Source organism: Anas platyrhynchos, chromosome Z, assembly GCF_047663525.1.
Source record: "Anas platyrhynchos isolate ZD024472 breed Pekin duck chromosome Z, IASCAAS_PekinDuck_T2T, whole genome shotgun sequence".
NCBI classification, from domain to species: Eukaryota; Metazoa; Chordata; class Aves; order Anseriformes; family Anatidae; genus Anas; species Anas platyrhynchos.
Window position 1 is genome coordinate 70,258,508 of NC_092621.1, and position 26,053 is coordinate 70,284,560.

Consider the following 26,053-nt stretch of genomic DNA (forward strand, 5'->3'; position numbering starts at 1 on the left):
TTTCTAGGTAACCCACTTGGAACAGAATGGCTGGAATAGATGATCTCCAGTTTACCTCCAGCATGTGATACTTTGTGTTTCTGTTTTCCCTGAGGTTAACTTTGTTGTCAAGGAGAGATATATTGGTAGAAAAGCTTGTAATAGATGTTTCTTACCAGAGGACAAGAAGCAATATTTATTAAGCAATCTAATGGGCTTATAATACAGGAATATTTACATTTTAATGCAAGATCAAAAAATATACCTCCCTGGAAGACCCGAAAGACTAGTGAAATATTTTCTATAGAAGTCAGCTTTTTGGGTCTGAACAGCTTCAGGTGGGATCACTAAAGCTCCTTATGGATTATAAAATGAAACAATATATAGGATCAGGTGGTCTTTTTTTTCTTCTTCAGAGTCTTAATCCCAGTTTCATGACTTTGTATCTTGTTTTCCTTATCTTAAAATTATCTGTATTTTACACTTTGGTCATCGTGAATTCCACTCCTTTGGCAGAAAGCTTACAGGTGGTTGTTAATACCTGTTGCAAGCAAAACAAGCTCTTGGTCGGGACTCCAGCTCATGACACTCAGGCCGCTGTCCACACTTCCGACACATTCCACCTGTAAGACAAAAGCAATATCACAGGTGAGCAGCAACACCAATGCAACATCATCCAAGCATCACTCACTGGCTGAAGGAAATCCTCACATACCTAGAGAAGTCACAGGAGTTATTTCACCCTTGGTGTTGAATGAAAAAAAAGAAGTACTTCTATTTATGTATGTGAGCCCAAATAACCTACAGATCAGCATTTTCTGCCGCACAGTTTTTCCAAGAGTTTTATTTTGCAGCTCTCAGTCCTACATTAGCATGTAATAGTCTTAACAGTAATTAATACTGCCACAGATTGGGTCTGTGGTTCTACTGGTAGACAGTCTGATGTCACACAACAGAAATAACTGTTCTTTCCTAGAAAATTCTAATGTGCACTGAAGTGGCACTATATCCATTCAAAACCTGACCCCAAAAGCTGTTTGTAAACGCCAAATGTGATAGCTGAACTACCTTCAAAGAAGGGTATGAAAAACTAAGCCATTCTACTGAGACATTATGGGTGTATAAACAATACCATGACAGTAGTTCTCTGCCCACTGCATTGTTACCCTGATTTGCAAGGAACAAAAAATCGGCCACGGGACAGAACAATCATAATGAACTGCAAGATAATTTGATTCAAGAAATTAAGCTTGGATATATTTCCCCCCCCCCCCCCCCCCCCAGGTAAGAAGAATAGGACTATACGCTGTTGTACAGTAAGTATCACCCACATACAACAGGTTTCAGAACAAGCAGAGTAACCTCCAAGGCTTCTTGGTGCCCAGACTGTACCAAAAGTATACAACTTTATAGCTCAGAAAGTAAGGCCTAAAGCCTTGAAATAAAAGATTTGAAGTTAAATATGAGCTCTGACCCATATACCAGTGCAAGAAGAGTCCCATGTATCAGATCTTTTATCTTTATTCCCTTTATGACACACACTGAGTTGCAATGAAGGGCATGCTTTTCAGATATAGATAGTTGTTTTTATATTTAAGTGGTATTTGCAAATCAAACCCAAACAAGAATCCAAAGAGGTGAGCTGCAAATAACCACAAACTGGCAGCCAGCCCGGACAGACCACAGTCATCTCATACACCTGCACTGTTGGGCCGATACTGTCAGAGGTGAGGCAGACTTCAGAAGATGCTACTGTGGTGTTTAAGCATTTTACTGAAGACAGTACAAACTGGATAACAAGGAGGGTACAGAAAGCAAGCGTCTCAGTTCCTGCCTATTTAATCAGCTGGTATATATTGGTCTTTCCTCAGTCTTTTCTAGTTTTTTTGTTTGTTTGTTTTCATATTTTATTCCAAACAATTTTAAAATCTTAACATACAATTGTTTCTTCTCTCTCCACTTAACTCACGTCTGCACAATTTGCTAAGCACAAAGTTCTGTAGTGACTGATAATAAAACATTAACAAACCTGTGAGTTATGGATTACATTATTCTGTATGGAGTTTCAGCAATATCCTATTTCTGTGATGCTGTTTGTCCAATGGATCCAGTGCTGCTGACCATATGCCATTAGCCCCCTGAGCAAGCATACAGAACTGAGGCTGTGGACATGCAAGCTGCAGGTTAGATTCTGGTTCATTTATGGAGCGTATACTTTGTACTTGATTCTGCACAAGGCTTCCACAGAAATCAGCCTATCTATCCAAGAAATGAAGACTAACTGCAGCTCAATGTAATAAACATGCAACTGTCCCCCAAACTGTCACCTTCCCCTTGAAAGCTCTCTATACTGTTCTCTCTTTCCTGCCACGATACCTGCTTTGTGCTGAGATTGCACAGCAGGATGTCTCCAGCTGCTGTGGCAACACACACACATTCTTGCTCTGGAATATCTTCGATACCGACGACGGAGCCACTTTCATCCTCTGGCATAAAACCCTCTGCAGTCAAAGAAACTTCTCTTGTCACCTGGACATGGAGAGGCCAATAGCTTAACAACTGCACATCACCAGACATTTTTACAAAAATGACAGAGTAACAATTAAGAGAGTATTTCATCTACCGCAGTTACACAAAGCATTGCTTGTCAGCAGCTAGCACGTGGATGTATCAGAGAAAAGCCAACATGCAAACGCTTCACTTCCATAGGAAACCGTGAAAGTTCTCATGTTATAACATTAAAAGGTGCACACGTAGCTGCTTAAAGCGGCCCTCTATTTTTAAGGGATCATTCAGACTTTACAGAGACACAGCACAGAAAATTTCAGATGAACAAAAACATTTGGGCATGCATTCAGGTCCAGCAAAACAAGGATGAGATTTACAACTGTTAGATAGTCCAGTTCCTTCTATTTAATTGCACACGTGTTTTGCACATCAAAACATCATGGAAATAAAAATAATTTAATTAGAATCACATATATTGGAAACAAAAAGCCCTCAAAACGAATAATAATAAAAGAATATGATGTATTAAGTGGGCTTCTGGGTAGTTTTTTGAGTTCTGAAGGTATTTTAGAGTTGAAAGCACTCACAACGCGGATTTCTAGAAAGCGCCCTTCTTTAAAAACGTTAAAAGGAGAAGCCCCCAGGAAAGCCCCAAACCCCTGCGCAAGTTAGCTTCAGAACTGAACCCACGGGAAGAATTTGACGCCTCAGAGATATCAGAGCACGGTTTAATAGGATTTTTTTCCTCAGAGATGTTCCCCGTTCCCCCCCCCCCTTTCACCCGGAGCTTCTCCCCCCTCCATTTTCCACCCTCCCCAGCCTAACACCGCCCCGACCCGCGGCGCTCACCGGCTGCCCGGCGGCGCCCAGCTCCACCAGGCCATTTGGGGAGCCCACCAGCACCACACCGGGCTCGGCGCCGAGGCAGAAGCGCTGCGGGGCGGCGGGGGGGATGGCGGCGGGGCGGCGCCCGGCGGCGCGGAGCAGCCGCAGGTTCCTCATGGCCAACGGCCGCTCACGGCGCCGCCATCTTACCGCGGCGCGGCGGGGCCAGGGCGCATGCGCCGCCAGCAGGCGGGGCCCCCGCCGAGCGCCACCTGCCCGGGGCCGGCGGTGGCGGCCATCTTGTGGGTGGCACCCGTTCCTCCCCTCCCTCCTTGATGCCTCGGGACAAATAAATTTTAATTGGGAATGCGCTCGTTTTGCGTCGTCAGCTCGCTGTTGCTACAGCATGGGAGGTTAGGCTGTTGAAAGGCTGTCCCACCCATGCATCTGGATGATTTTGCTCCTTGTTCAAGTGTTAAACTTGGTTAATGTCTGCAATAAACTAATTCAATAAACGTCTTGACACCGGTTAGGGTCATACCAGCAAGGCTTAGCTATCACTGCACGTGGAAAAAGTGAAAACAATCAGGCTTGCTACCCTGTGGTGTGGAGAAGGGTGTACATCACGCCTTCCCGGGCCAGCACAGGTCTGACAGTGCTGGCAGGAGGAGCAGTGCCCGTGAGGGTGGCCAGACACTGCAACAAGCACCCAGAGGGGTGGTAGGGGCACCAAGCCTAATGGTGTTCAAGGGACGTTTGGATAATGCCCTCGGCAACGTGCATTAACTTTTGGGTACTCCTCGAGAGGCCAGGCAGCTGGACTTGATCTTTGAAAGACCCTTCCAACTGAATGAATCAGTTTTGTTCTAGCCCATTTCACCTCTTCCTGAGGCTTCTTGAGGGGTTGGTCTAGACTCTTTAGCCTAGCATCCAGCCTCCCATGGCACCAAGTTCCATGCTTTTTACCTCTTTTTTTTTTTTTTTTTTTTAATTAAATTAAATTAAATTTTATGCTTTACCCAATTCCTCATGGTTCTCACAGCCATTCTCACACTGGGGCTGACGGAGCAGCAGCCCCATACCCCCTGCCCCCAAGGCGGAGCAGGGGGACAGAAGTTCACCCGACCCTGATTTTCACGACGCACGCAGACCATGAAAGCAGGGTCTCACCATCCTTCTGACTTTTGGGGTTTCGCCAGCTCGAAGTGGCCCCGTTTTTTAGTGCCCCTGGATGATATTTCAGGTGTCCCACCTGCTCCAAACCCCTCTCCTGTGCTGAGGTGAACCCCCCCGCACCAGCAGGCTGTCGCGGCGAATCGCTTTACTTCCGCCACCCGCAACACAAAAGACACTTCGGACTTTTTAATTTAATTAATTTTTTCTGTCTATTATTTGTCACTTTTCCCCAGGTCGAGAACTCAAGCTCCGCACCGCCCACAGCCGCCGCCGCCTCCCGGCCGCTCCCTGCCCGCCCCGTCCCGCCCCTCGCAGCCGAGCCGTGACACCGTCGTGACACTATCGCGACAGCGGCCGCTGGCATCGTGCAGGCGGAGCAGGTACCCCCCCCGGAGCATATCGTGCCCCTTTCCCAACCTGTGTGTGTGTGTGTGTGTGTGTGTGTGTGTGTGTGCGTGCCACCCCGTGCCCCCCACCCCACCGGCCGTGCAGACACCCGGGTGCCCCCCAGCCTGTCGCCGATGTCCCCCCCACCCCATGCCGGGCTGTGCCATCTCCAGCATCTCCAGCATCTCCAGCATCTCCATCTCCGTATCTCCCCTCCGTGCCAGGCAGTGCTGCCCGGTGCCAGGCACCAGCACTGGGGGCGGGGGTGGGGGGTGGGGGGAAGGCTGGCAGCCGCAGCTCTGCCAACATCTGGGCAGGGTCCGCGCTGATCCTTCCCTTTTCATGGGTGAGTCAGTGCCAGCGCCGCTCAGGATCTCCTGCAGACGGTTCCCAGGCGGCGAGCGGGCTGAAGGAAGCTTGAGAAGCCCCTCTCTTGCTGTGGTGGTGTTCACCTGTCTGGTGGTGCCCGCAGCAGCAGCCCTGTGCTTGGCAGACGGTGGCTTCCCCGGGACGTCGCCCCCGCTTCTCTCAAGGAGGTGAGATCTCCTCTAGAGTGCTTTGCAGTGCAGGTCTAACCAGATCTCTTACAACAGGGCGCCTCAAACCGTGGTGTGGACCCGTGGAGCGTCACACTGGCAGGAGGAAGAAGGGTGCTGGAGTCTCCAGGCAATGCAGGTCCCTGCGCTGATACTGACCCTGAAAGCCCTGGGGTCTGTTAGGGAAATTAGAGACTGTTTCTTCCTCCTGATAATGATTCCTTTGTGCCAGGCAAAAATAGCTCGGAAATGAAGTTTCCAGTTGCTTCAAAAGCTTTCCTGCAGTGGCACCTCCATGACGGGAGCTTGTTCCTGGCTTTTGTGAATGTTTTCAGCAGCAGGGGAGTGGACTGAAAGAAGTTTGCTGTCTTTCAAAAAAAAAAAAAAAAAAAAAGAAAAAGAAAAAAAGTGAGCATTATCTGTAGTTTTCTAAAAAGTTTCCTCATTTCTAAAAATGAGGGAACAGCAGGAGGCAGCAGTAATCACGATGGGGCATAACCAGTGCTAACACATGCAAGCATTCTTTCAGTCATGAGGGTAAGTTGTTCCTAAAAGTGTGAGCTTGGGCAATGCCTCTTTGTGCTTTATGGTATTAATCACCACTGACCTGTTGTTGTCGCGGTGCTGGCTGCTGTGTCTGGTGGTTTTGTGGCTGCAATTGGATTTCCACTAACTTAACAGTGTATCAGTTTATTTGTTTACATATTTGCTTCAGATACCATAGTAACTAAACCAAAGCCTCTAGTAGTCCTTTCACTAGTTGTGGTATAAACCATGCTTTTAGGCAAGGAAAACAAACAAACAAACAAACAAACAAAAAAACTTGCAAAATATTCATAGGTATTCTCAGGAGTATTGTTATTTTTCTTTATACAAGGGCCATTGTTGTGTGCAGCTGGCAAAAAAATCACACTGGCCTTACAGTTAAGCTCTCCAACGAGTGTCCAGAAATGCAGCAGAGTTGCCATCCTTGCATGAGATCAAAATTTACGTGAATAAATTTCAGTGAGACACAGCTTTGAAGTCAGCACCTTCTCTGAGAGGGTGGCTAGACTACCTCTACAAATTCCTTCCAGCCTTATTTTTCTGTTTTCTCTTGTACGTTGTGTTCCTCCCAGGAACCCAGCAGGGCACTTTGGCCGCTGAGCCACCTAGTCCATTCTGCAGGGATTACAGCATTTCTTTCTCTGGTGCATAATCCATCAGGTAAGGCCTGCTGGATGGAGACCTGGCACACGATATGCGGGCTATTTAACAGCAGTCCTCAGCTGGCACAAACAGTGTAAAAGGATGCTGCATAAGGTGGGATTTTTCTCCAGACACTGTGATTTAACGTATCAGTATCTGTTGGACACACAGTGGAAAGATTACCTGAAATCTCTTGACCTGAATACACGTTCCTTCAGAGCTTGTAACCACGTTTTCTGCAGCTGATACTTAACATTATTGTCTGGGGCTTCAGATCCCCCAGTTATTGCTATTGATTTGAAATGCCCACAGGCTTACTTTTCACCTGAGAGATTGTGGTACTGCTTCTTAGCTGCTACTCTGGGCTGGTTTAGGAATTGAGCAGAGAAAACAGATCTGTAGACGTCATCTGAGCACAGGAAGGGACAGAGTGATGGCTAAAAGTAGAAGCCTGGGACCTTAGCTGGGTAGTTGGAAAGCTTGGGAGTGTTTTTTGTCAGATGCTAGACCTGAACTCATTCCTCATTTTTTTCATCATCTGCAGGTTGAGGTATTTGGGATCTGCTGTGGCTTACTTACCTAGAGAATTTACTGTTTCAATTTGATACTGTGTATATTTCCTGAAAGAGATGAAAAAAGGACCAGAAAGTGGAACTTGGCCCCTTGCTGGAGTCCCAGGCAAGCTAGCAGAGTCAAACCCAGACAACAGCAGGAGCGGTGGAGCCTCAGCAAAGGAGAAGGCCGTGCTTTCCTCCCCTGGAGAAGCAGAAAATGTACAGCTGAAACCCAGCAGAGAAACACCTAGAAAAAAACTCTGTGGTTATTTAAATAAGCTGGGCATCAAGGGTCCCATCAAGACTTGGAAGTCTCGTTGGTTCATCTATGATGAAAATAAATGTCACTTACTGTACTACAGAACTGCACAGGATGTGAACCCTTTGGGGTCTATCGATCTCTCCAGCGCCAGCTTTGACTGCAAGGTGGAAAATGGTGAAGGGGTTTTTGAGATCAGAACACCAAGCAGAGTTTTTACGTTGAAGGTAAGGGTCAGCATCTTCTTCTGGGGGCAGGTGCAGAATGTTCCCTGTTGGGACAGACACATCTCTGCTAACATACCTCAGCGTGAGTTTCACTTTAGTCCTCAGCCTGCGCTGTTGCCTTTTGGACCTAAATTGTTTGCACTGTTTTTGCGAGGCTGGGATTCCACTGCCTGTGAGATGACTTTTCTTTAAAAGAATAGGAGTAGAAGTCAAATTGGGTGCTGAATTAAAGTTACTAGAGAGCCCTGCAGTCCGCTTGGTAACTTACTGAACAGAAATGAGCTCCCCTGTATAAAGTGGCTCCTCCAGCAAAGAACTTTGTTAGATTCTTACCTCTGTGAAAATCTCTATTGAGAGAACTCCATGGGCGATCCCCAGTTAAAAGAACTGGAGCATTTCTGCTTAGCTTTGGAACACAGTAAACAAAAAGGGCTTAAAATAAGGTCAGCTGTCCTCTGAGGTTCTGCTGCTAAGGCCATGCTGCGGGTTTATTCAGTCCTTCCAAACCAGAGGCTGTAGCATAGGCATGACACAGCTGGCCTTGATTTCTGCAGGCATGGTGAGAGCCGTGGTGGTCATCCCTACGGGGTGCTGATGATCTTATGCTGATGAGATTGCCCTCTTCCTTCCTGTTCTGTGTTCTCTTAGGCAATCAGCAAGCAGGCCATGATGTACTGGCTGCAGCAGCTACAAGTGAGACGTTGGGAATTTTGCAATGCTCCGAGCAGATTTCCTGTGGGCAGCTCCCAGCTTGTGAATGAACCCCTGGCTGACAGAACAAGTAGGTGTTGCGTGTGTCAGCCCTTCCTCTGCTTTCAGCTCTCCAGCGATGAATGGTCCTCCTCACCTCTAAGCAGACAGAGGCACTGGCCGGGTTTTCAAACAGCAGCTGCTAGCTATCACTGCTTGGATCGATGCTACCTGCACATTAAAACTATCAAACGCTGTGCTGGGAGGAAAGAACAGCAACAGCTCTGTTCCTCCTTCCTTCAGGAGGTTAAAGGTTGATTGCTTAGAGTTAGTCATTCTCAGGTACTAATGGCTGAAGGCACTTGGTAGTCCCTGAGCAGATAATGTACTGAACCTTCTGTAATTTGATCTTAAATAGAGGAAGCCTGCTCTGCTGCCTTTGTTCTGCCTGGCAGGTTGTGCACAGAAGGTCTAGCTGTAAGAAACTGTGGCTCTTAAGTGACACGAAGGAGCCAAAGACCAATGCAGGTCTGTCTTGCTCACTTGCCTCTTGTCTTCTGGTTTGTTTTTACGTAGATGTTGTCGACAGTGAGGCCTTTATGCCTCCAGTCAAAACGCCAACAGAAGTGGTGGGTTTAAAGGCAGCCTCTCTGCCTGCACCCCAGACATCTACTGCTTTGCAGAACATCTCCCTGAAGCACCCTTGGACAGAGATACAGTAAGTGCACGAGGGGAGCTGCAGTGCAAGCTACTTTTTTCCTTCCTCACCTGTTGGGTATTGTGTGAAACGGGACCCTAGGCAAACCATGAAGCAGCTTTATGGAGGATATTCCCTGCAGAAACAAACTTCCTGCTGGAAGCTCCTTCACATCCCTCTGTTCCAGTGCATTCCACATCATCCAGCTGTCCTGGCTGGTCACTAGGTTTTTCCTAGAGCTTGGCTTAGCTTTCCTCTGCAGCTGGTTGTTAGCACGCCTGCTGTGGCGCAGCCGAGCATCACTCCTGGAAAGGTGTGTGAGCAGGTTGAGCTGTACTCTGTAGGCTAGCGACAGGAGACTGTTCTGGTGGTTTCAAAGGACCGTGGATACTCTGCAAAGCAGGAACTCCAAGCACAAGGCATTTGAGCCTGTAAAATGGCCCTCAGGCTGCGCGGCTTGCTGCCCCTGGCTGAGTTTCAAGAATGTGAGTAGTCACACCACCTTCACTGACACTGTGGTTGCCACTGTGAGGTGTGGCTCCATCAGGGCTACAAATTACAAGCCTTGGGCAGCTGCTGTTGCTCCAAACCAACCCCCACCAACCTCTCCTTAACTGTAGTGTCCTGGTCACTTACAGATAACCAAAAGCATGTGAGTGGTTGCAGGTGCAGCAGGTAGCCTGGCGCTTGCCAAATGTTTCTGCTGGGGAGGTTGGCTGTAGTTTTGTACCACCACTACTCTGGCTACCATCTGATGCTGTTAGGAGGAAAGACCTTCCATGAGACCAAAGAGTACTAGTCTCAGCTGTGCTTTTTGCAGGCTATACGTTCGTTCCTCCCCACTCTAATTAAAAGTACTGTAATCATAACCCATCACCAGCCTTACCTTTGCTAGCTTGAATAACAGTTGCTTCTTTTCAGCTTCAAATTATATTACTCCCTTAGATCTGTGAATGTTTCTGCAGGCTCTGTCGCTGTTGGACCTGGATCTTCATGAGTGTAGTGTGTGTGATTTCAGCCGAGCTTGTCGGATCCCGAAATTGCTCCTGTTTCATGGGAAAAGCACAGGGTAGTGTGAGATAGAGATAGGCAAGTGCCTCATGCTCTTGTATAGGTTTTGCAGAAAACACTAGCATGTTGCTGGTTCTGCCTCGTCCTGTAGAGTCATCTCCTAGCTCTCCTGGCAAAATCTGAAAGCAGCAGCTGTAACAGTCTGTGATGGACTGGTTCTGGGTCTGATTGCAATTTCGTTCCTGAAACTTTACTGTATCAAAGGTATAGTGAATTGAGCTTCTGTTGGCACCTGGGGGTTTCTGCAGTGAGCGAAGGAAAGGGTAGGAGGTCAGAGGGATTGAGTATGCTTGCTCTACAGTTGGCTTTGATCCTTCCCTCCAGCCTGATGCCTTTACGTACAGGGCTCAAGGACACGGGGAAGATCCCCACCTGATTCACACCGCTGTGCTGGTACCGATATTGGGGCACCTTGCTAATATCCACCACTTTCACCCCTCTTCCCCTTAGATCCACTGGTGCCATCAAAAGTTCATTTTCTTTAGCATATGGTGGAGACACGTTCTTGGAGGAGGGGTGGGATGTGAGTAAGTCTGAGATACGAGGAGGGGTGAGGCACTTGGCAGTTTGCATATGCACTGGCTGCAGTGTTCGTGACTTCTATTCACAAGGCTGTTTTGATCTCTTCTTGTTTCAGAAACACTGTCTACAATATCTGTGTCTCCAAGCAGCTCCGGGGGAACAATGGGAATATCTTCAACTTCAGTGAATTCCAGGAGAACCCTGAGAGCCTGGATGAGGAGCAAGAGGCCGAAGTGGAGGCAGGGTGTGCAGGTGCCTGTTACTGAACTGTGTGAGCTGGTGCGAGTACGACACCATTTACCAGAGGGTCAGACTTGGCAGGAGAGGGAAGGACAGAGTGGCAAATAGTCCCGGGACATGAGAACTCATCACATTGTCTCAGGGTCCTTCCATTGTTTCTAGCACAAGAATGACACTTTCTGCTCTGCTTCAGGCTGAATCTGCCTATCTCCTACTTCTGGAATCTTCTGCAGAGGCAAAAATACCACCCGTGATGCCAGTCCGTACTAGTATTTCTTTGAGTTGGAAGTCAAACCGCTGCACAATCACATTCCTTTCAACCCTTTTCTTCCCAAACATGTGGTGGAGCTGTGGAGTTTAGACTGTGCTCTCCACAGATGCTAACTTGCATTTGCTGTCTGCAGGGGGGGTGGGGTGCAAGGAGAGCTGGCAAGTACCATAAAGCACCGTGGCTTTGTTTTGGATGTAGCTGTGGTTGATCCCTACTGTCTGTGCTTCAACCCTGTGGATCCCAGCAGGTCGATTTTTTCTGTCCTGTGTGTCAGTCCTCTGGGCGGAGCTGCGGTGTGTCCCCCAGTAGCAAGACACCAGAGTTCATAGCAGCAACGCCGTTCTGTGTAAGTGAATTCTGTTTCCCTTCAGTTAAGGAGGAGATCCCGGAGGATGGGAGGCTGGAGTCTCGGATGAACTGGGTCCGGAAAGCCAAGTGGATGAACAGTGGCTTCCTAGGCTTGGCTGAGGAGCTGTCCAGGGAGAGGAGCTCAATGGATAAAGTGAGTGTGCTGCAGCAACAGATCCTGACGCTCACGGAGGAAGTCAAGTCACAGAAGGTGAGTGTGATGAAGAGTCTGCTACTTTTTTAGGGCAGGACCCTGAAACTGGCCACAGGGACTCCCTTGGCCTTGGTGTTAGGCTGAGGAGTGCTCAGCAGGCACTCAGCTCAATTTCCTGGTGTTACCCCTTTCTATGTAGCCTGACTGTGCCCAGCACAAGGGGAAAAGGGATGTCCTGCAGCTACTGCTAGGAAGCACATCTAGCAGAGAGGCTGGAAAAGGGAGGTTGAACAAATCCAGGTGTGTTCTGCAGATATCAGTCATGCTGGCGTGTCTGTACATGAATCACAGTCCTGGGTAAGGTACCACGATGCTGGCAGGAACTGCAGGGCTGAGTTGTGCTTTTTACAGGTAACACTTTCTTGAACGATGATCCACAATTAAGAAGTGACTTGACTGGAGAAGCCCAGTACCTGAGGCACTGCAAGGGCTGTCTCTCCTGAGTGATTCTCTTCTCCACATGCATGGAGCAATGCTGGGCTCCCCACTAATGATGCTGGTAGCTCTTCCAGCAGAAGAGCCAGGAGAGCCAGGTCCCATAGGGGGCAATCAAGTAACACCCTTGATTTGCCTCCTTAAATGTCTGAGACAGCAGAGCCTGAATCAGCAGCACGGTGCTGGGGCAAGCTTTTGTGCCTTGGTGTGGGATGGAGCGAGGGAGGACTCTGGTAGAGGGCAAGCTGAAATGTGTACATTAATTTCCATCTGGTAGCAGAGAGAGATTTTTTTTAAATAATTTGCATTATTTCCCTTTTTTTTAAATAATTTGCATTATTTCCCTTGCTTCCATTTTACCACACTGCTGAGCAGACCTCCAGCTACTCTGGTTTCTGCTGGGCCTCCCAGGAAGGGTGAGTTGCTGAAAGCTGGAGCAGCAGGTCCCTTACTAGCAATGCACCTAAAGTCAAGTTGCCTGCGGTCTGCTGCAAAGACGTTTCAGGCCTAGCTCTGAGAGCAGAGCTCCTCTGCTAGGGGGATGCTGTGATGCCAAGGTTGCTGCATTCACTTTTGCTTCTGAAAGGAGGCAGCTCTGAGATCCTGAGAATCTTTTGCTGTTCACTCATTTCTGCTGGGGTCTGTAGTGTCCGTGCTGCCGGTACCCTGGGCAGCACTGTGATGCGATGGCTTTGCACTCCTTTTCCAGGAGCTGGTTAAACTTCTCCACAAAGCCCTGGAGGCGGCCCAGCAGGAGAAGCGAGTATCTAGCATGTATCTCACTGCAGCAGAAGATAAGGACAGGCTGGAGCTGGTGCGCCACAAAGTGCGACAGATTGCTGACCTCACCAGTCGGCTGGAAGCTCTTGAGAAGGAGAAGAAAGAGCTCGAGCAGATGCTTGCGCTGAGAGACAGCCACATTCAAGAGCTCAAAGAACACGTGCAGCATCTGATGGAGAAGAACCACGCCAAACAAGAAGTCATCATGGCCTTGACAGAGCAGATGGCCCGAGAGCTCTCTGATCCCCTGCAGGAAGCCAACACAATCACGGCCGAGACGTTGTATAAGCAGCAGGAGGAGATTGAGCATCTGAAGGTGTGTGGAGATGATACAAGTCATTTGGGAGCTCCCATTTCTCTACCCTCTGGTTCAGCAGGAGGCTGTTCCTCGTGGAAACCAGAGAACGTGTTTCTCTAGGTGTTCTGTCTGTCTCCACATCAGAGGCAGGGTGGGCTCATCTGGTTCTAATAGGGTTCTTAAAAGCATCCAGGTTAGTTTCAGCTTCAGCCCTCTGTCTGCTTTCTTTGACTTCATGTCCCCATTGAGTGCCCACCTCTTTGTTCACTCTTCTGTTCCCCTTGCTGCAGTCTCACTAGCTGTGATCACTGGCTCTGTTGATGTGCGTTTCCCTCTTGCCAACGTTTTCCTGACACATCCTGGTTCTTTCAAATCCAGCCTGTTGTATTGTCACCATTTGCACTGTTGTAATGAACTGCTAGCATATGGTGGAGGATTTCTAGAAGAGCCACTTACTTGGTTGTGGGAGTGTTTTGCTGCCACCCATGGGGCTAAGATCTTTATCCTTTTTATTTATTTATTTATTTATTTATTTATTTATTTATTTATTTATTTATATTTTTAAAGAGTACAAAACATCTATATTCTTCATCTCATTTAGGTGTTTCTCTAGCTTTATATCACCCAGCTGTATCTGTGTTTTCTAGGCACATACGTACAGTGCACTTGGGATTTTCCAGGTGTCTTCTCTATGTATGACATTTCTATTTAATGTTGGGCCTTGATTTCCTCCATAGCTAGTATTTGTCCTGGGAAGTCCTGTCTTCTTCCCAGAACATGGTATTTTTGAGATATTTTTGTGTCCCTAACACACTCCACACCTCAGTTCCCTCTTGGGACACTCAAGAGCTGTCCCTTTGTGACTGTTTTGCTTTGTGGCAGGACGATATTGATGCATACAAAACCCAGAACCAGTTTCTCAACTCGGAGATCCACCAGGTTACCCGGCTGTGGACAAGCGCTGCTGAGAATGAAAAAGCCCTTCTGATGAAGGTGAGGCAAAATAACTTTTTTCTTGGGGAGAGCTTTTTCTTATTTCTTTCCAGAACGGACACTGGAATGGATATTGATACAAAACACACCAAGAAGCAGCTTTCTTCCTAACATGCTTTTTTTTTTTTTTAGCATAATGTTTTCTCTGCTTTGTGTTGTTCCCAAATTAGATATTATAATTATTTTTTTTTTCAGTCAAAGTAAAATACTTGCAAAACTCAGTCTTAGGTATGCTGAAACGTAACCCAGATTCCTGCATTTCAGCTATGCTTTTGGAAGCGAATAAAGAAATTACAGTATGCTCAGGTGTCGTGGTTTAACCGGCCGGCAGCTAAACACCACACAGCCGTTCGCTCCCCCTCCCCCTCCCTCTCTGGGATGGGGGAGAGAAATGGAAAGTGAAGCCTGGGAGTTGAGATAAAGACAGTTTAATAAGACAGGATAATAATAATAATAATAATAATAATAATAATAATAATAATAATAATAATAATAATAATAATAATAATAATACAATGATGATAATAGTACTACTACTAATAATACTATTAATATGTACAAACAAGTGATGCACAATGCAATTGCTCACCACCCGCTGACTGATGCCCAGCCTAACCCCGAGCAGTCCGGCCCCCTCCCCCGGCTAGCCACCCCTATATATTGTTTAGCATGACGTCAGATGGTATGGAATACCCCTTTGGCTAGTTTGGGTCACCTGTCCTGGGTCTGTCCCCTCCCAGCTCTTACTGCACCCCCAGCCTGCCTGTTGGCAGGACAGAGCAAAAGGCTGAGATGTCCTTGGCTTGGTATAAGCACTGCTCTGCAACAATTAAAACATCAGGGTGTTATCAGCACTCTTCTCATCCCAAGCCAAAACACAGCATTCCACCAGCTACTAGGAAGAAAATCAACTCTGTTCTAACTGAAACCAGGACATCAGGGAATGAGGAAAGTTTCCTGAGAGCTGGCAGGCTGACTGCACGCTGCCTCCATCTAGTTTTGATTTCTCTAGGAGGCCTGGCACTGTCAGGTGTCAGGACTCTCAGATCCTGCAGCTAGTTCAGAGTTCATCTTAAGCTTGAGCTTTATTGCATAACCTGGTTACTCTCAGACAAACCTACCTGCTGGTTCTGAACCAATTTCTGAGTCTGGCGTTTGTTCCTTGGGTTTTCCTTCCTGGGTTTCAAGGGATGTCTCCACAGTCTTGGATTCTAGTACAGGGCAAACAGCTGCCTTTGGGGTGTTATTGTCATGCTTGTATCTGTTTGCTTCCTAGTCTTTTGAAATCCTGTCTACCTCAGTTTACTGCCTTCCTCTGATCCTGCACCTGCTGTAACCTTCAGAAGGAAAGTAATCAGACTGATGTGTTCGATTTGAGGCAAAAGGCTGGTTAAAGTGGTAGCATGATGGTATCCTACACTCATTTATTTCCCCTCTATATGCAGCCTAATTCTTTCTATGATTTTTTTCTTGTTGTTTTGTTTTCAACCGCTGCTTCCCACTGAGCAGGAATCTTCACTGTGGTTCCTGTGAAACAGTAATTGGGTGAGTCTTGTCACCTTTGTGGCCTTAGTTTCTCAGTTGTGAGTTAACAATCACAATAACAGTAACAACGGATAACAATCCTCATTTCTACCTCTTTCTCTCTCTCTCTGTCTCTCTGTGCCCTGGAGTATGATGGCAGCAGGGACTGTCTTGCTCTGTTTGAACTCAGTTGAGCTTGAGAAACCTGCATCAGTGTGATGGGACTGGGGTTGCTGTGGGGCATGTGTTCACCTTGTCTGTGTCCTGCAAATCGCATGGTCCCAGCTCAGTCCCTTGAGTGGTGTATTTTGTCATGGTACACCTCAGTGTGGGGTAGAGAACTTGTCTAAGAAGGAGGGGAAAAGCCTGCGGAGAGCTCAGCTGCAGTGGTGTCTCTGAGCTGAGCTGCCTGGGATATGGCCACCCACTGGTGCAATTCATGAGGTAAGTAGGTGGTGCTGTATTGGGTCTCCCACTCGAAAAGCCTCAAAAAGCAACTGCTGATGTGTGCTCGCTAATGTGGCTTGTGCTTGTTCATTGACCACAGCGGTCCATTCATACCTGCAATTTCTGTGAAAACTTCTGGATGTGTTCTCAGGGGCCTTGCTGTTCAGGAGTCTTTGCTTGATGTGTGGACAAGACCAGCAGAGAGCGGAGGCAGTACAGGAAGAACATCAGTGAGCCAGCTCATTCCCTCTTCTTTTCCCATCAGTGTGCCTGCCTGCAAGCCCGAAACTGCCAGATGGAGAGCAAATACCTGACAGTCTTGCGGAAGCTGCAGGAGACCGTGCCTGGCCTGCCCAGCTCCGATGCTGAGCTGGTGAGGAACCTCATCCAGGAAGCGCTCCAGTGGGATGTGAAGGAGGGAGCAGAAGAAGGTCTGAACCTGAACCCTGTGAGGTAATAGGCAAGAGCACGGGGGCGTTTCCACCCTCACAAGCGTCCAGCACTGGAGGGGAATGCGCGGGCAAGAAGGATCTGGGGGCAGCTCTACAGCATGGACTTGGAGCCATGACCTGTGAGGAGAGGTAGAGGAAGCTCATTTGGTGAGGTGATGTGGAAATAGTGGATATCTGATCAATATAATGATACCTTGCAAGTATCCCAGCATGTGGCCTGACTAGAACACAACAGAACAGAATAATTCAGTCGGAAGGGACCTTCAAAGACCACCACGTCCAACTGTCTGACCTCTTCAGGGCCAAGCAAAAGTTAAGGCATGTTTTTGAGGGCATTGTCCAAATAACTTTTGATCACTGAGAGGCATGGGGCACCAGCCACCTCACTAGGAAGCCTGTTCCCACTGTTTAACTGCCCTCCCAGTACAGAAATCACAGAATCACAGAATCACAGAATTTCTAGGTTGGAAGAGACCTCAAGATCATAGAGTCCAACCTCTAACCTAACGCTAACAGTCCCCACTAAACCATATCCCTAAGCTCTACAAATGTTTCCTCATGGCCAGTTTGAACCTCCCCTGGCATGGTTTTGTGTTGTTCTCTCACGTACTGTCATCACTTGCCAGGGATGATGCACAAACCCTCAGCAAGCCTTACTATCATCACTCTTGGGGTTTTCTGGTTAGTAGGAGATTTGCATGGTGCACAGGGAGACATCTGAAAGGGCTGTGGATCTCTGCTCTTTGTTCTGATGCCCTGAGGCCTTTGCAGTCTCTTCCTGGAGAACTCCCTCTGCACTAGCATGTGGTAAGGAGAAGGTACACAGGTTAAGCAAGGTGGGTAGGAGATCAGACAGGGTGAGAGAGGTCTGGTGGGGTCAGGCTGTAGCTCAGAGCAAAGCTACACCTGAGTTCATACATCTGCGCTGTTGCTCTGCCTTCATGGCCCTGAGGCAGCAGGCTCTTCCACCTAGCTGCCAGAGAAGCAAGGGAGGATGCTTGAGCTCTGGCGTGGGTGACAGGAACCTGGCAGGGAACTGGCCTTTGAACTAACCTCAGCCCTGTGCCTTTCCAGCGAGTACGATGAGTATGGGTTTATGACTGTGCCTGACTACGAAGTCGAGGACTGGAAACTTCTGGCCAAAATCCAAGCCCTGGAGATCAAGTCCAACAACCTGCGGAGCCAGGAGGTGGTGGAGAAGCCCCTCCGTGACAGGTGGAACGGCGTAGGGGAGCTGAGCCCCTCTGCAGAGCTGAAGGGCCTCATTCGAAGCGGCATTCCTGTGGAGCATCGGCAGCGGGTCTGGAGGTGGATTGTCAGCCGGCACTGCAGCCGCCTGCCAGACCACTACCAGCGGCTGCTGAGGCAGAGCAAGAGCACCGAGCACCCTGCCTGCAGGCAGATTGAGCTTGACCTGCCCCGGACACTGACCAACAACAAATATTTCTCCTCTCCCACCTCCCAGCTCATCCCCAAGCTCCGGAGGGTGCTGCTGGCATTCTCCTGGCACAATCCTGCCATTGGGTACTGCCAGGGATTGAACAGGTGAGGAACAAGGTGTGCTGCTTCTTCGTGGGAGAGCACTGAGAAGGTGTAGACACCTGGTCTAAGCTCTGATTTATGCAGTCCCAGACTCATCTCTCTCTCTCTAGATCCGTACTGGCTCGAGGTATTTTCCTGCAGAGTTCTGCATCTGGTGTCATTTTCCAGCCAGTGTTGTTGCTGGGATATAGCACACAGCAGGATGCACTTGTTTGGCTCCTCCATAGCTCCAGAATAGGAAGGAACAGCTTTGGGAGACGGAGTGAGGCAGTCCCAAAATAACAGCTGGAGGGTAGGACTGAATTTCTGACTCGTAATGTACTCAGCAGAGCACCCTGGTGTTCCCTTTTTCTGAGAAGAGTTGAAGGAAATGGGAAGCATTAGGAATGAGAGGGTTGGGGCACATGACACCTGAGGAGGAGCTGAGAAAATTGGGCTTGTTCTGTCTGGTGAAGGGAAGGCTCAGGGGATCTTCCACTTTTACTTAACAAATTCTGGCTACCGAAAAGATAAAAATAGAGTTCTTAAAAGTGTGTGGCTGAGGAAGAAGGATATCAGACAATAGCTGCAGGAAAGGAATTCCTGGCTGGATCTTCACACATGAGGAAAGTCTGTTTAAGCTATTCCTGTTGCTCTTTGGGTGGTTTTCAGAATGACACTTGCCACTCTAGAGGTCCCCTGATATTAGCTGTCACAGAACTATAAAATGATTTAGGTTAGAAGGGACCCTTAAGATCATCTAGTCCAGCCCCCCTTCCATGGGCAGGGACATGTTCCAGAAGAGCAGTTTACTCAGAACCTCATCCAGCCTGGCCTTGAACGTTTCCCATCTGGCTAAAACTGGAGCTAAAGTCAGTCTGGCTAAAAGTCAGAGCTAAAGGGGGTTAGGGAGGATGGATAGGAGGGGAGGGGTGAGCCATGTCATGGAATATCTCTGCGTGAGCCGTTTCCCACACTGACATAGCCATGATCAGCACACCTTGCCAACTCTGAGGGTCTGCAGAACATCCTCTTAGCTGGGGATTCTCATTTTGTCACAGCAGCCCTGTATTTGCTGCATGTTTGCTGACAGAGGCACACAGGAAAGAAAGTCACTAACCCTTGGCTTCCTCAGAAACCCGCAGAACAGATCACTGTCTGACCAACTCTCCTCCTACATCTGATGTTTTGGATTCTCACGGAGCTAGAGACAAGCCAAGAGGATTCTTGGATTCCCCTCTACCTGTGCCGACCTGTGTCTCGTCCTGCAGTGCTGCACTGCCTCACCATGTCCTGTCCATCACAGGTTGGCAGCTGTTGCCCTGCTGGTCCTGGAAGATGAGGAAAGTGCTTTCTGGTGCCTCGTTCACATTGTGGAGAACCTGATGCCAGCAGACTACTACAGCGACACACTGATAACATCACAGGTGAGCTGGGTGCTCTCACTTCTGCCATGATTTACACTAGAGGTTTAAAGGCCATCAACCAACTTGTTTCACCTGGGCACCAGCGATGCAGCCAGGAGCAGTCTGAAGAGGAGGGGAGCCTCAGTCCGTGCTGCTCCTCCCAGCTTGATACCCAGAGCCTGCAGTGACAGGACAAGAAGTAATGGCTTTAAACCAAAAGAGGGGAGATATAGATTAGATATTCAGAAGAAATTCTTCACTGTGAGGGTGGTGAGGCCCTGGCACAGTCTGCCCAGAGAAGCTGTGGATGAGCCATCCCTGGCTGGCTGGGGCCTTGGACAACCTGGACTAGCAGGAGGGGTCCCTGCCCGTGGCCAGAGGCTGTGTAAGAAAAATCTCAACAATTTTCTTCAGACAGGATCTTCTGTGAAGCTATTTTATTTGCAATTGCAATGGCGGGTGTCCTGCAAGCAGGAGCACAGAGTAAAAGTTTACCATAACTTTATGTTCCCTATTACCAGACACCTGATTTCTCCTCTGTTTCCTCTTTGTCAGAGTACTGCAGGTTCACAGCCTACTCGACACACTTCTACACCACATATGTACAATTTAATTTGACCAACCATTAATTTTTTTCCTTTTTTTTTTTTTTTTCCCTTTCTTCTCTCCTGACTAGAGAGCCCGTGATTTTTGTTTTTACTGATTTTTGTACTGCTCATCCTGTTTTTCTTAGCTATCCTCCTTATTTTGGGACAGTGGGACCTTCCCCTTATCTGCTTAACATACTTCACACTGCTGTGCCACACAAGCACTTTTGAATGTGCAAGGTTAGGGGAATTTTCCACTGCAAAAACACCTCCTAGTGCAAAAACACAACTTTGTTTCTCACAGCTGGAACTGGATGGTCTTTAAGGCCCCTTCCAACCCAAACCCTTTCATAAGTCTATGATGCTGTGAGCTTGCAATGTGTTTGATTTCTCACAGGACAGCTGACATCACCTTCCATTACAGAGATACAGAGTGGTTAAGAAACTGAGTAGCACTCCTGAATAACAACCTGGAGGCCAGGTTAGTCAGAAGGAAGAATTTATTGTAAGGAGGGCCCAGTAAAAGCGAAAAAGTGAAGTGGCAAATTCTGACAGATGTAGAACCAAACATGAAGAAAATGCCATTCTGGAGCCCATCGCATTTTTCTTTAGAAACCTCACCCTATCTTTTGGAGTGCCCTGTGCTTCTGGTATTTTTATATACTGTTATTTTTATATTCACTCTGCTTCAGTTCATGATCAAATGCAGTGTTAATTCTGGCTTTGGGGCTGCATGTCAGTTTTTTGTTTTTTGTTTTTTCTTTTTTTCCTGCATATCAAAAGCTCTGTGGCCATTTGATATAAAAAGTTTTATAAGTAACTCATCCTCCTGGTTCAAAGTTCCTGGATTTCAAGGTTTTCAAGGCGTGTTGTCTTGTATCAGATGTACAGTGTCCTCCCAGATGTGCGCAGAGCCAGGATAAATTCCATTTAGCTCCGTGGAAGTGTAATTGTGTGACCCTACCACCCACACCCAGCAGTGCCCAGCCTGGCGCGCCTGGCCATCACCTTGGTCTCGTTACTGTGTGTGGTCCTTTCACAGAGAAAAGGGTTTCTGCTGTGGGCTCGCAGTGGAGGAGGCTGCAAGCATCAGTAGTGGAGAGTGAGTGATTCTGCTACTGAATTGATGGTGTTTACTGGTACATTGGTGTGCCGGTGAAGAGGCCAGCCCACAGAGACTTGGGAAGCAGCCAAATCATTGTGCAGACAGCAAGATGTCTGTGCTGCAGTGATCTGGAGCAGGTAGGGTTAGCAGTGAGATTTTAATAGACAGCACTTGACACTCAGCACAGTGATTGCCAGGGAAAACAACAGCAGGGTGGAGGACACAGAAGCTCCTCTACATTTGGTGATAAAAGACCGTCAGCTGAATGAGCCTTTTTTTTGGTAAGACTTCCGGGGCTCATGTTTGGCCTCTGTAAGTCTATCCAAGAAGAAAGTGAAGAGGAGGGTCTAGGGTGATGCTTTGTGGGTTGGCTTGATAAAGTGAAAACTGGTTGAGAAAATGAAAATTTAGTTCTTGTGGGTTTTAAAGACCAAAGCATATTACCTTGTCTGGTTTGTACTACGGGCTCAAAGGTAACTGGGCTGACAGAGCTGGGGCAGTGGTATGATGTGGTACAGGGAAAGACCTAACCCTGTTCTTGCTCTGTAGCACTTCTGCTCACGAAACCATAACTTCCTTGAGATGAAGCCTTTATAAACTTGAGTCAAGGACCTCGCTGACTGCATTTCTGTGTCTTGGCTCATGCAATTGGCTCATTGTCCTGCTGCGTTGTTCCTCTCCTTCAGCACCAGGACTGATTTTAACAGATAATTCATTGTTTTCTTTTTTGTCAACTTCAGGTAGATCAGAGAGTCTTCAAAGACTTCCTGGCAGAGAAGCTGCCTCGCCTTACGGCTCATTTCGAGCAGCATCAGATTGATGTCTCCCTCATCACCTTCAACTGGTTTCTGGTGGCCTTTGTGGACAGCCTGGTCAGCGACATCCTCCTGCGAGTGTGGGATGCCTTCTTGTATGAAGGAACTAAGGTAAAACCCTGAATCTAGGCCTCCCTTCCTTCTGCACTACTTCTGTGATGTGACAGCAGAGCGAAGGATGTCCACATGTGTCAGAGAGATGGGGGGTTGAGCCTCTTGTCCTACCTTGACTGTTTGGTGGAGTGCCTTGGTGCCTCCCTGCCATCCATCTGTGTAGTTGCTGCCTGCAGGCAGTCCTAGTCCCTGATACCATGTGTGTAGTGCCCCTCATGTTTTTTAGCATGTAGTCATGCTAGAAACAGTTTTCTGACAGGCCACGGTGTCTTCTACTCTGCAACCCAGACCTAGCTGAGAGGGGACAGATACAGGGAGCAGAAGACGGGCAGAGATTTAGCACTTGTGAAAAAATGTGAGTCTTGTGTTGCACCAGTGCGTAGGGAGAATGGGAGAACCCTTGTGAGATCCTTGTGGGGTCCTTTTGGAGGATCAGGTGTGCTCTGGAGTTGTAAATTAGCAAACAGAGGGTCATTCCTGTGAGATCAGCTCTGCTTTTTTTTAGGCCCACCCTAAAGCAGCCTGTAGAGTACAGCAGGAGCCCAGCAACCAGCATGAACGGCAGTGGTGTCTTCCTCACCCCGTGTTTTAAGCCATGTTATAAGCTGATCCCTCAGCTGCCTAAGACTTTGTCAACTGAAATGCTTTTCAACCTTCCAGGTGATTTTCCGCTATGCTCTCGCAATCTTTAAATACAACGAGGAGGAAATCCTGAGGATTCATGACAATGTGGAGATTTACCAGTACCTGCGTTTTTTCACAAGGATGATCGTGGATGGCAGGTAGGACTGTGGGGTATAGTCAGCCTCTTACTCTGGGCCTGTGCTTGCTTGCCTCTTAGGTCAGCCTGAAAGGAGTTGTGACCAGTCTGTTAAGAGAGATGCATGCACTGGCAGGTCACCAGGACATTGACAACGTGCCTTCTTTCTGACTTTTTCTGCATGCTGTTACTTAAAGCCTGTTGGGCTAGGGTGAAGGCATGCTGCTGCAGACCAGGCCACAAAGTCTGGGCCGGCCTTCTTTTTCCAGCAGCAGGAACTTTCTCTGTTCCCTGCTGGGTTTCTCTCAGGTGTAGCAGTCGGGGTTTTTGGGAGCAGAGAGCTGCTCACAACCTGTGGTGACAACGCGTGCACGAGAGGAACATTTATTTAATCAGACGAGCTGAACAGAGCAGCCTGTTCCTACTCCAGAGGCCATCAGAGATGGCTTCTGATAGCCCAGCTCCTTGCTGACTGCTGCATGCTGGTACCCAAAAAGTTACTCCTGGGCTGGTGCTGTGCTAGAAGCAGCGCCTGTGATTCAGTCGTGGTTCTGCGGCTCAGTGGCTGTTGACCCCAGAGCTGAAATACGAGGCTGTGCTCTCTGCAGCCTCCTGGGGCAGCCAAGTGCAATCTGCGGCAGAGGTAGATGGTCTGGAAAAGCCTCCCTCTCTTAAAACTCTTGGGTATCTGTTAACATCTCAGGCAGTAACTGTGGTCACCAGGCCTCTCTTCATTGCAGGAAGCTGATGAACATTGCCTTCAATGAGTTAAACCCCTTCCCCATGAAGCTGCTGAGGAACCGGCGGACAATGCACCGGGAAGAGCTGGAGACAGAGCTGTGTGAGCTGGAACAGATCAAGGCAGCCTACGTCAAAGAGAGAGCAGAGCAGGGGCCTCAGGACCTGCAGGACGCTGTCAGCGAAGAGGAAGAAGAGATTTAGCAGAAACAGAGTTTGTCTCCGAAAGCAGCTGTCGGTAAGAGATGGAGGCAGCACAGGTGATCACAGCAGGAGTTCGTCTGCCCCAGGAAGCAAGGCTATAGGTACAGGACCATTTGGGGATTGACCCAGGCTTTGTGATGATGGAAGTGGTAGAGGAGCTTCATCCTCTCCTGTACTTCTCCCCCTCCTGCCCGCCCTGTGCCGTGCAATGCTGGACTGCAGCTGGAGATCTGCAGGAGGTACCAGCAGTACCAGCACCCTGACGGGCGCTGGCATGGTGCAAGTGACCCAGCCAGGCAGGGCTTTTCCACCTTTTCTGATGGAGGCTTGAAAGAGATCTTTCTGTACACGTAAAATCACCAGAAAAAACAAACAAACAAACAAACAAACAAAAAAAAAAAACAAACAAAACAAAACAAAACAAACAAACAAACAAACAAAAAAAAAAACACATAATCTGAGAACAGTCCCTCACTGGTACCCAAAGCTGCTTAGTTGGTGAGGAGGGGACCTGCTCTTTGAACACATCAGAGTCTATCCTGCCAGGAGAGCATGCCTTTAACGTTGCAGCCACTGGGTCACGCCACACTCCCCGGGTGACTGCTGGGGCTGAGGAAGGCCTGGGAGCTGGAGGACGTCTTCCCGTGGGGCTCAGACTGGGACAAGTGAAATGAGGTGTGGGAGGGTGGAGCCGCCTCTCCAGTTCATTTCAGTTCCTGCGGGAGCCCACGGGAGCACAAGGTGTGTCCTCTGCCCGACTGGGAAATTCTGGGAGGCGCTTCTCCTCTCTGTTGGGATCTGAGCAGAGCCATCCGTGGTTTCTGGTGGCCTTTGGCTGGACCCCTGCACTGATGTCCCTGTCTCTGTGTTCATAATCCACATGATTATGTTCCTTCTGACTTGAACGCTGCAAGGTTTTGAAGGGGATCCCTCTTTTCTCTTTGCTGTGCCCGAATTTCCAGTGCTGGTGGTGCTCTGACCCCATGGGGTACAGCGCTCTGCAGGTGGAACCTTTTGGACAAGGTCACAAAAGTAAAAAACATTAATATTTCCTGAACAAGCAGCTGGCCTCCATGTGTCAAGTGCATGGAGACGCCCTGCCTGAGCGAATTACACCCCACTTACCCCTCCTGTGCTGCAAGACACCTGTGCTGGAGGAGGAAGGGGAAGGAGGCACTCACAGCCCTGGCCTCTGCTCATGCTCACCTGAGACAGGTTGCTTGCCTCAGCTCTACCCCAGACACTGCTGGGCCAATCAGCCAGGCTCAAAAATGATAAAGCCTGAGTTTGCGGAGACCTCTAGAGGCCGATCGCACCGCGTGGACGTAACCCAAGTGGAGATGAGGCTCTGGGGAGGCTGGGAGCCCTGCAGCAGGTTAGAGGGGCAGGAGTGGGGTAAATCCACCGTGTGGCATCAACATCTGCTCACACTGAGAGCTTGGGGTGAGAAGAAAATGTTACTCGAGTCCTTCCACAGTATCTCAAACAGAAACACTGCTTTCAAAAGGATGCCGTGTAGCTAGAGAAGCTCAGAAGGTTTTTCTTTACAGGTCTTACTGCTAATCCAATTAATGCATACTGATGTGTGTATGCATGTGCACACATACAGGGTGCTGTTACAGAGTTTTGAGAGGCATTCTCTCTTAAATCAAGACATGGAAATTAGGACCACACTTACAACTGTATTTTTTTCAAGAGCCTTTTGCAGCAGCTGATTTTTTTCTTTTCCTTCCATCCTGTCCCTACATTCTTTAAAAAAGGCACTTAAAACATGCATTGTCAGACCAAACCCTAGTCTGACATGTCTGTGCGGTGTATGAATGCGCACTGGTCTATTTGTGTTACATAATGACCTATAAAAAATAAATTAAACTTTTCTAAAGAAGATGTAAGCACCGATGTGTTCGAGCGGAGCTTGTCCCTGATGGGAAAAACTGGAAGTGATTTTTAGTTGAACTCAGAAGGGAAGGACGCCCCAGCGCTGTTAGCAGTTTCTCTTCTGTTTTGTCTCAGCCTTGCTCCACGTGTGCATTCACTGAGGGTCACACTGCCAGCCAAGCGTTTGTGGTGTTTCCTGCCTGAGCTCTGGGGGAAGCAGGAATATCTGCACAGCCTCTGCAGACCTGCACACCAGAGCTGGCTTATCCTCACAGGCCCTGTGCCACTTCCCTTCTGCTCCACA

The 26,053-nt window shown here is 48.4% G+C and overlaps 2 protein-coding genes and 1 long non-coding RNA gene across 11 annotated transcripts in view; 1 reads left to right on the plus strand and 2 right to left on the minus strand.

The window, feature by feature from the left end:
• ELP1 (elongator acetyltransferase complex subunit 1) overlaps window positions 1-3,564 on the minus strand; it is a 29,155-nt gene extending 25,591 nt beyond the window's left edge. For 2 of the 3 annotated variants that reach the window (XM_038170955.2, XM_038170954.2), the window contains exons 1-3: window positions 3,337-3,564; window positions 2,356-2,508; window positions 521-602 (exon numbers count right to left, since the gene is read on the minus strand). In XM_038170955.2, coding sequence (XP_038026883.1) covers window positions 521-602; window positions 2,356-2,508; window positions 3,337-3,489 — 388 coding nt within the window. In that variant the 5' untranslated portion in view covers window positions 3,490-3,564. Of the gene's footprint in view, window positions 1-520; window positions 603-2,008; window positions 2,140-2,355; window positions 2,509-3,336 lie in introns of those variants that run through there. The other variant, XM_038170956.2, reaches the window with a different exon arrangement.
• A 1,151-nt stretch (window positions 3,565-4,715) lies between these two features.
• TBC1D2 (TBC1 domain family member 2) lies at window positions 4,716-25,756 on the plus strand. Of its 7 annotated transcripts, none has more exons than XM_038170455.2 (16): window positions 4,716-4,868; window positions 5,231-5,948; window positions 6,530-6,617; window positions 7,144-7,639; window positions 8,288-8,420; window positions 8,906-9,047; window positions 10,735-10,871; window positions 11,502-11,689; window positions 12,837-13,223; window positions 14,088-14,198; window positions 16,435-16,622; window positions 17,696-18,166; window positions 19,449-19,569; window positions 21,981-22,166; window positions 22,830-22,951; window positions 23,670-25,756. In XM_038170455.2, the coding sequence occupies exons 4-16, from the start codon at window positions 7,229-7,231 to the stop codon at window positions 23,869-23,871; spliced, it is 2,799 nt and encodes a 932-aa protein (XP_038026383.1). In that variant the 5' UTR covers window positions 4,716-4,868; window positions 5,231-5,948; window positions 6,530-6,617; window positions 7,144-7,228; the 3' UTR covers window positions 23,872-25,756. The 7 variants fall into 7 exon arrangements, with proteins under 7 accessions (XP_038026383.1, XP_038026385.1, XP_038026386.1 ...); XM_038170457.2 differs by having other exon boundaries at window positions 5,231-5,411; XM_072030979.1 differs by having other exon boundaries at window positions 4,791-4,868; window positions 5,469-5,948.
• On the minus strand, window positions 7,551-15,127 carry LOC113840219 (uncharacterized). Its single transcript, XR_003492993.3, has 3 exons — window positions 14,788-15,127; window positions 9,913-10,072; window positions 7,551-7,683 (listed from the first exon to the last, which is right to left on the minus strand). It is a non-coding gene; the product is annotated as an uncharacterized lncRNA (long non-coding RNA).
• Window positions 25,757-26,053: the final 297 nt, after the last annotated feature.